Source organism: Pelobates fuscus, chromosome 3 (assembly GCF_036172605.1).
Source record: "Pelobates fuscus isolate aPelFus1 chromosome 3, aPelFus1.pri, whole genome shotgun sequence".
NCBI classification, from domain to species: Eukaryota; Metazoa; Chordata; class Amphibia; order Anura; family Pelobatidae; genus Pelobates; species Pelobates fuscus.
Genome location: NC_086319.1, coordinates 276,936,042 through 276,945,342, shown reverse-complemented (window position 1 = coordinate 276,945,342; position 9,301 = coordinate 276,936,042). Strand labels below are relative to the sequence as shown.

General features: G+C 41.4%; 1 protein-coding gene across 4 annotated transcripts; it reads left to right on the top strand.

Moving 5' to 3' along the window:
* Window positions 1-14: 14 nt before the first annotated feature.
* Window positions 15-9,066, top strand: CIAO1 (cytosolic iron-sulfur assembly component 1). 4 transcript variants are annotated; one of them, XM_063448616.1, is made up of 8 exons: window positions 15-82; window positions 2,834-2,983; window positions 5,681-5,829; window positions 6,352-6,463; window positions 7,169-7,257; window positions 7,523-7,724; window positions 8,526-8,607; window positions 8,702-9,066. In XM_063448616.1, the coding sequence occupies exons 2-8, from the start codon at window positions 2,845-2,847 to the stop codon at window positions 8,934-8,936; spliced, it is 1,008 nt and encodes a 335-aa protein (XP_063304686.1). In that variant the 5' UTR covers window positions 15-82; window positions 2,834-2,844; the 3' UTR covers window positions 8,937-9,066. The 4 variants fall into 4 exon arrangements, with proteins under 4 accessions (XP_063304686.1, XP_063304685.1, XP_063304687.1 ...); XM_063448615.1 differs by having other exon boundaries at window positions 62-107; XM_063448617.1 differs by having other exon boundaries at window positions 64-86.
* Window positions 9,067-9,301: the final 235 nt, after the last annotated feature.

Sequence of the window (9,301 nt, the reverse complement as noted above, 5' to 3'; positions counted from 1 at the left end):
ACGTCAGCCAGCGACGCAGGGCACGCCGGGGAGTGTAGTTCTCCTGGTGACGTCCCGACAGGCAGCGCGAGAGAAGCAGGAAGCGAGTGAGGAGAGGGCACGGCACGGTACACAGAGTGACGGCGGGGGCACGGGTTACCAGGGATCAGTGCCAGACAGGGGGGGCATCACACCCATTATCCAGGCCGACGGGCAGCACGTGAAAAGTGTGCAGAGTTCATATCCCACTGGAAGTAAAGCCTGTGAAGCCATCAGCATGGAGGGTCCCACATGGACCGGCTGGTCTAGTAGTTAGTGGACCTTCCAGCAGTGTATGGAGCCTGCATACTGCCATGGGGGAGTTAGGGTCCCACAGTGTATGGAGTTAGGGTCCCACAGTGTATGGAGCCTGCATACTGCCATGGGGGAGTTAGGGTCCCACAGTTTATGGAGCCTGCATACTGCCATGGGGGAGTTAGGGTCCCACAGTGTATGGAGCCTGCATACTGTCATGGAGGAGTTAGGGTCCCACAGTGTATGGAGCCTGCATACTGCCATGGGGGAGTTAGGGTCCCACAGTGTATGGAGCCTGCATACTGCCATGGGGGAGTTAGGGTCCCACAGTGTAAGGAGCCTGCATACTGCCATGGGGGAGTTAGGGTCCCACAATGTAAGGAGCCTGCATACTGCCATGGGGGAGTTAGGGTCCCACAGTGTAAGGAGCCTGCATACTGCCATGGGGGAGTTAGGGTCCGAGGGAAACATGGGGATGTGGCATTCCCAGCTGGCACCCACAGTGTTTATTAACTATAGTTATACGTTTACACTTAATTCCCAGCATGTGGGACTTTCTAGAGAATGTGTGAATTTAAAGATGTATTCGTAAATATCCAGATTACAAAACATGTGGCTATTTTGTAAACTGCTAGCTGTTCACATTGTTATGTTTTATACAAATTGTCCAACTCAGCTTTAGTCACCACCCACCCAAGCATCTGTATAATAAGATGAACCAGTTCACTGCATAGGGGTTGGGGCTGGACATTGCATACCATGGTAAAAGGAGTATAGGTTAAAGCGACTCCATGGTAGAATGCGTCCCCCCCTCCGTTATTTAGTATATGGTAAATGCATTAAAAAGGTATTGGGCAGGTAGGAGAAGGGGGATACCTAACAGCAGCAAAGAGCTGAGACCTGGAAGAGGCTCCACTAATCACAAGCCTCTCATCTTGGGCTGTGCAGTCTTATCATGTAAACCCTGCTGAGCAGAAGCTCCTTTTATCAGAGCTACTGAATACGCAGATAAACAGCAGCTTCTGTATATTAAAATGACAGTCTGTGCATGATAACTATTGAAGTTATGGTGCCTGGAGTCTCCTGGCACTGTCAACTGTTCAGTGTTAAACTGTTGTTTTCACTGCTGCTCAGGTAAATGCTGCCACATGAGCCTGAACAGAGATGGTTGGCAGTGATTGGCTCAGAGCATCAGCTCAGTGCTCCATGTCTATCACTGCCATTCATTGTTTGGAAACAATTGGTGCAGCTAATGCAGAATTGCACTCCACCATAGCGATACCTCTTGCAGTGTTGTGGAGTCATGGGTGTCCAGCACCTTCATTAACAGTGACATGAGAATTGTCGGGAAATGGAAGTGAATTTCAACATTTCGGCTGAAATAGCTTATTTTAAAAAAATTGTCCAAGTCAACCCTGTTCATTTTGGCTATTGTTGCCTTACATATGACATTATTTATGAATTCCCAGCCATTCTTACTTTTGTTAATAACCCTGTTAGTATTAAATAGTTTGAAACCGATTAACACTTAACCATTGGGTAATGCCAGTGGACTCCAGCATAATCATTGTAATGGGATGAAGTAGTTATGGTCTTTTGAATATCCCTTTAACAACTATGCTCATTATGTACAATATTTAGGGTGGCAACACTATTTACTAGTAAAATATTGATTTTGGTAATAATAGCGTCTATATCCCAGAGCTAACTTAAAATTAGACGTGTAAGTGCGTCTTCTTAAGACATGTTGATATTACTACATTTGCATTTAGATTGCTGTACACTGCTCTATTTTTATTATGTTTATTTTCTTCATCAGTGACTTATAAACATTTCCTTTTGTTGCAGCCCTACCTGAGAAGGGTGCATGATTCTAGCTAATTTGGCTTACTAGTTTTATAGCAGACCTGTCACCCTCTCTTGACTTGCATATTTTGCAAAGACTCCCCGTGGTGATATCTCCTCTTGGTGCAGTGGCCCACGGGTGCAGTGAATTATACTTACCTTATGCTGTCCCCCTGTTGGTGCCACCACATTCGATCTTCAGCTCATGATGCTTCATCCACCAGGAGCCCATGTCAGTATGGTGCTCTCGTGCATGTGCCAGATTACAACATTATGGGGGATCACAATAGACTTCCGCAGCCTTCACAGTATTGTCTAGCTATTAGCTAAATTGTCTTATGCTATCTTTTGACTGTGTCTGAATTTCATTGAGATACCAATGCACTCTTTTTGAGCATTTCATAAATATGACATCCTTTAAAATATGCTCATAATGTTTTTTGGAGTGACATAGCTGCCTTAAATGCTCTAATTTTCCAGAACACTGTTATAATCAGTAGTGGAGCAGGAAATGAATATGTCAAGGGAAATATTGTCTTAATTCTTTGCTATTGTATTTCAGAAACTGAATGAAACTGCAAAGAGTGAAGATAGATATGAGTTTCAGAAGATGAAAACTTAGGGTTTATATATTTAATGTATGTAAAGGATGAGGGACATAAATCGTGGATGGTGATGATCTGTGGGTTATAGTTGTGATTATTTTCTCCTGCAGGTTATTCCAGGATGAAGGACTCCCTTACTCTGCTGACTCGGGTTTCTGCTCACCCTGACTCCCGTTGCTGGTTTGTGGCATGGAATCCCACCGGAACATTACTGGCCTCATGTGGAGGCGATCGGATTATCCGGATTTGGGGCAAAGATGGTGTGTGCATGTACAGGAATGACCTTCCACCCTTTTTGTTGAAGGATTACCTAAAGCATCATCATGATGTCTTTGGTGATTTAAAGCAATCATGGTGCTTGGAGTCTATCTGTGCAGCAGCGGTGCAGGGGTGTTGCACCCCTTTGTTGTTGATGGTGTACCTTCACCGCCAGCAGCCTCATTAGGGTGTCATTAGCCAGCCTAGAACAAGAGTAGTGGGTGGGCCAGAGTTTGAGTTGTCTGCTGTGTAGGCTCATTTACAGGCCTCGTGTGTATCTAAGTGGATCATTGTTTAGCTGCTGTTGTCTCTTATTGTATGATTGATGGACTGCTTCTCCCATCACTCTCATTCAGCTCCTGCCTAGATACAACGGTGAGTTCCACAAGATAAATAGTATAGTATGTGGGAAATATATTAACCTGTGGGAAATATATTAACCTGTAGGAAGCCAACGGGGATGTAGATGGAATATGTTTTTCATTTAAAGGTAAAACATGATTTTGTTCTGCTTCTACATCTTTATTTAATGGGACACTATAGTCTTGAAAAAACTACTTTAGTTTAATGAAGCCACTACGGTATATAGGTAATACCCCGCTGATGATATAATCAGTGAAGGTGCAGTTTGTGTGTGAAAAACACACAAAAAAAAAAATATGAACACTAACTTTGGACAGTGGCTGCTAAAAAAAAAAAGACTGGGCATACCCCATTTGCAATACCTTGGGTTGTCTACTTTTGCAAATGGTATGCCATGATGGGGGTAATTATTATTCCTTAGCTGCCATAAGGTCTGAAAGGCAACTTTCAATGTGTAAAAACTAAAAAAGGAAACGTGCTATATTTGACCCTGTAACTTTGCAAAACCCCATAAGACCTGTACATGGGGAGGGGAGGGTACTGATGTACTGACATCGCTGAATACAAACATGTCTTTTTTTTTTTTGCAATGAAAGCCAACAGTATTATGACATTCACAGTTAAAATTCCATGCAGAACTAAAACAATAACGTTTCTTAATTTCTAGATTTGCTTCATATTAAATTATGTTTCATGTATGAATATTTGATGTGAAATTATCATATAGTGCCAGGAATACAAAGCAAAACTATCGTGCCCCCCTACCGCATTAAATAAAGGGTTAAAAAACATTTATTTAATTACCTTATGTCAGCGCCGACGTTCTGCGATGAGCGGGTGCTTATGCACATGCGCAGTAAATGCTGCACGCGCATTAGACCTCCACATTGGAAAGTATTGAATCAGTGCTTTCCTAGCCGGAAAAATCTGACACTGGATATCTTCATGCAGAGCGTGAGAACTTAAAGCGTCAGGTACCGGACCAAAGGTTCGTTTGGATGCAAAAAGCACCTTCAGTGGCTGTCTGGGAGATGTTTAACATTGCAGCAATAAGTGCAATAGGGACACTGTACCCAGACCACATCAATGAGCTGAGGGGGTCTGGGTGCCTATAGTGTTCCTTTAATAGGACAGAAGTAAATTATGATTGAACAAACATATAGTAAAATTCCAGGTTTTGTTTTGATCAGAATGTGTGCAATTGGTTATGGGAAGGTAAGTCTGTCCTTAAGGGGTTCATTTAGAAATTGTCTCCTTCTCTGTTCATAGCTTGCTAGACCATGCAGGAGCCTCCTGTATGTGATTAACCCCTTAAGGACCAAACTTCCGGAATAAAAGGGAATCATGACATGTCACACATGTCATGTGTCCTTAAGGGGTTAAAGTTTAATTTACAGAGCGGGAGATAAAAACGTTTAAATTCGGTCACATCTGATTTAAAGTGAAACAGTATTTTTTTTTTTTTTTTTTATGCAGTCTGTGTTAAATCACAGTCAGGGGAGAAGGGCTCGGACTGCATAAACAGAAGCAAAAGTGATTTAACTCCTAAATGGCAGAGAATTGAGCAGTGAGATTTCAGAAGCGTTATCTATACACCAAAACTGCTTCAAAAAGCAAAAGCTGTTGGTGACTATAGTGCCCCTTTAAATGTGAGAGTGGTGGGGGGTTTTTATGACCATGATAAGAAAGTGAGAAATGGTTGATGGGATACCTGTATAACAGTGGCAAAGATGTAAATGCTGTATGTGAAACTGACGAACAACTGGTGCTTTGCGTCCTGTAAGGTATGGGTGCTGTGGGAAGCAGATGCTTTACGTGATTAGGGCTACATGAGAATGAGAGACAGCTACAATATATACTAGTGGATTGGCTAATGTAAGGAATAGTTGGTTTTGGCTGCAAACATTTTTCCTCTATGCTGTTAGTCATTTTTTTTTGTCTGTGACTTGTTTATCAGAAACTGTGTAGATGTGTATTTACAGCTGGAGAGCAGCCATGTTTCCATCCCTGTTGTAAAATGTCACAATATTGCTGACTTCTACAATTACATAATCAGTACTTGGGTATTTTATATTTTGTTTTTCCTTGCTTTATCGCTGACTTCTTTAACCCCTTAAGGACACATGACATGTGTGACATGTCATGATTCCCTTTTATTCCAGAAGTTTGGTCCTTAAGGGGTTAAAGGCTCATTCCAGGCTGAATTGATTTCTGAAACAGAAATCACTGCTAATTGTGGCATCTACAATGAAAATTAAAGTGGAGCAGGTAGCTTCTGACATTGTTTTCATCATTGTATCACATTGATACAAAATATGTCTGTTTGCCACTTTCAGATGTTTCTTGGGTGTGTAAATCAGTCCTTGGCGAAGGGCACCAACGCACAGTGCGAAAAGTAGCCTGGTCACCCTGTGGAAACTACTTGGCATCTGCAAGCTTTGATGCCACTACATGCATTTGGATGAAGAAAAAAGAGGATTTTGAGGTAGGAGGCAATAAAACTGAGATCTCCTTAAAAGCAAAATTGTACCTTAAATCCCATGCTGAGCCCAAGTTCTCCCTGCAGGCGGATCCTCCTCCAGTGATTTCACTCCCCCTCACTGGAGTGGGAAGGACATCCCAGAGGACCGGTTGAGGGGAGGACTTGGACAGTTTGGGGGTAGAGGGGATGGCTGTGCCACCACTTGCCAAATGTTGCCGGCGTGATATGTGCTGTTGACAGATGCCTAATATGCAAAGAATTAACATTAGCTAGCCCGGAACTCCCACTCTGGGCAATGACTCTGCCAGAGGTAATGTGCTATATGTCTGCATGTGACGCATTTTAAAGTGCAGCACCTACAGACTCCAAGCACCATTTCAGATCGCTTGGAATAACCCTTAAAGATGTAATTTCTTTACTCTGCCTTAAACACTTCTGAACAACTTAGTGCTCTCCTTAGATCTTTGGTCATTGGCATTAAATTACTGTCCAGAGAAGTTATATCAATATTTTCTTTTATTTTAGTGTATCACTACTCTCGAGGGACATGAAAATGAGGTGAAATCAGTAGCCTGGGCACCCTCTGGAAATCTTCTAGCAACCTGCAGCCGTGACAAAAGTGTTTGGGTATGGGAAGGTGAGCTTTGCGAAATACACATTAAGGGAAAAGCGCATACATAAAATACAGTATAAACTTTTTAGTCACACCATATGGCCATGCCACGTTTAAACTCAACATTACTTCAAACCCTCCAATATCGCTGGCTCCTACACTAATCTTAATACATGAGATAAAAATGCTCAATTAGAGCTGCAAGAATTACTGTTTAATTTGAGTAACGGGCTTCCCTAACGTGTATAATTTCTTGTGGTCACTTCGATTGGGGCCCCTGAAGTGGAGGCTGCTTCAACCCAAAGGGATTTGTATTTTTTTTCTGTATGTATTTGGAGTCCTGACCAGTTTAAAATTTTACAAGGGTATAAACCATCTTGGCAAATACGTTTGAAGATTTAGTCACAGTATATTGCTATCACTGGGTCCTCCGCCAGTCTTAACAAGGGAGATGAAGGGTAAACATTGCTGCTATGCAGCCTTTTTTGGAAATGTGAAGTTTGTGCTGCATTGAGTTTCAGGACAGCTCAATCTTGTTCTTTAACTTGATAATAAAATGTTTGGTGAAGCTTTAAAAAAGATAGTGGGTGTGCTGTTCTTACAGTAGACAATTGCCTCTTTACACATCTACACCCACCTTAATTTAATACTTTCACTTTGTAACAAAATAAGTCTTATGAGTAAGAGGCATATGCTGCAATGCCTAAAACCATGTCCCCCTTCTTGCAGTGGATGAAGAGGAGGAGTATGAATGTGTCAGTGTGCTAAACTCACACACACAAGATGTGAAGCATGTAGTGTGGCATCCTAACCAGGAGGTAAGTGAGAATTAAAGTTATATTTTGATGTTCTTTAACTTATTACTTCCAAGTAAAATGGGTAAAAATCAGGAATTGAATATGTGCCTCCACCTAAAATGAACAGGAGACTTAGATTGTCACATATCAACTTCAACAAATTGCAAAAATCACTTTTTTCTTTTCTAGCCCAAAATCTGGGAGGCAGTGAGCTCTTTCCTTACCCCCCTCTAATAATAATGTACATTTCTTACTACTGACTCTTCCTTTATCTTTCTCCTCCCAGTTGTTGGCCTCAGCTAGCTATGATGACACTGTCAAACTGTACCGGGAAGAGGAGGATGACTGGGTGTGCAGTGCCACACTGGAGGGACACACATCCACTGTGTGGAGCTTGGCATTTGATCAAAATGGAGAGAGGTTGGCCACCTGCAGTGATGACAAGACAGTGCGCATCTGGAAGCAGCAAGGAGCTGCTGTGGAAGAAGGTTAGGTGATTTATTACTTCGGGGGACTTCAGATGTGTTTTGGATTTTACAGTAAGCACTATAAGGAAGGAATTCTCTGCCTGAAGAGGTGGGTTTATCAAGAGTACATACAGATGTTTAAACAGCAATTGGATACATACTTCCAAAAACATAACATACAGGGATATAATTTCTAATTAGTGGGATAATAGCTGCTTGATGCAAGGAGACATCTGACTGCTATTTTGGGGTCAAGAAGGATTTTTTTTCCCCTAGTTTTTTGCAAAATTGGAAGCGCTTCCAACTGCGTTTTTTTGCCGTCTTTTGGATCAACAGCAAAAACATGTGAGAGGCTGAACTTGATGGACGCAAGTCTCTTTTCAGCTATGTAACTATGCAAAATTATTAGATGAGTAGCATAGATGCTTTACCCATGTGTGACTAAAGATTCTTCTAGAATAACGTACATTTTAGTGATCATAAATATTTTTTATCTAATGTGCAGGTTGTAAGGATAGTGTTGACAGATGTGGGATGTTAACTATGTTTTTTGTGGGTTGTGCTAGTTTTGGAGGTATCCAAACTTTTTATTTAACAAGCCAATGCAAAATTTCTCTGGTAAGTAAAGCATGTTTGAAGTATTCTACTCTTAAAACATTTTCTAATAACGGAGCTGTGCCGGGGAGGTATGTTTTATACTTACATCCACTGATGATTTGTTTTTCTGGTGAGCAAATGAGAAACCATCCTTGATGGTTCTTTTTTTTAAGGTGGTTTGTTCTGCATCATGAAACAATTACGTTTTGTTTTTTTCTGATCTAGGAGTGAGCAAAGATGAGGCGAGTTGGAAGTGTGTATGTACTTTGACTGGTTACCATACAAGGACCGTCTACGATGTAGATTGGTGAGGATTTAAATGTGCTTTTGGTGCAATATTTACATGTTTGATGGGACAACTGCTCTGATATTGCATCTTCTCCTTGATCTGTTCAATACAGGAGCCGTTCAACAAATTCTCTTGCCACAGCCTGTGGAGATGATGCAATTCGTGTTTTTGAGGAAGACAGCGGCTCTGATCCACTGCAGCCTACTTTTTCTCTAACGGCTCATATGCCTCGTGCCCACTCCCAGGACGTTAACTGTGTGGCATGGCACCCTAAAGAGTCTGGTTTGCTGGCTTCATGTAGTGATGATGGAGAGATCGCATTCTGGCAGTACCAACGTTCAGATTAACTCTAAATGAAACAATCTAATGGTCGTGCCCTTCAAAAGAGCTGACTGTATATTAGCATAGGATAATCTCCTGCCTTCCACGGGTATTGGATTTTATTGTAGCTTTATTAATCTACAAATATCATTCAAGCTATTCTGGAATTTCAATTCCTTATGTCTGAAGAGTGATCTCTTACTCCATACACTTTTTTTTGCACTGATATGTTTTAACCTTGGATTTGTTATTCTGGTATGTTTTTTCCTTGGGTTTTTTTTTTTTTTTGTCAAAAGGTAGTTATACAGAAACAAGATGGTAGAGAAACCGAATATCATTTGTTTCGTTAAATTTCAAGTCAACATATTTCACAGAATGAATCTCAAAATAG

Excerpts from the sequence above, each read along its gene's own strand:
- CIAO1 (XM_063448616.1), top strand. The coding sequence starts at position 2,845 with ATGAAGGACTCCCTTACTCTGCTGACTCGGGTTTCTGCTCACCCTGAC. Across the intron at positions 7,258-7,522 it reads TGTGGCATCCTAACCAGGAG|TTGTTGGCCTCAGCTAGCTA; the intron begins GTAAGTGAGAAT and ends TTCTCCTCCCAG. Across the intron at positions 8,608-8,701 it reads ACCGTCTACGATGTAGATTG|GAGCCGTTCAACAAATTCTC; the intron begins GTGAGGATTTAA and ends TGTTCAATACAG.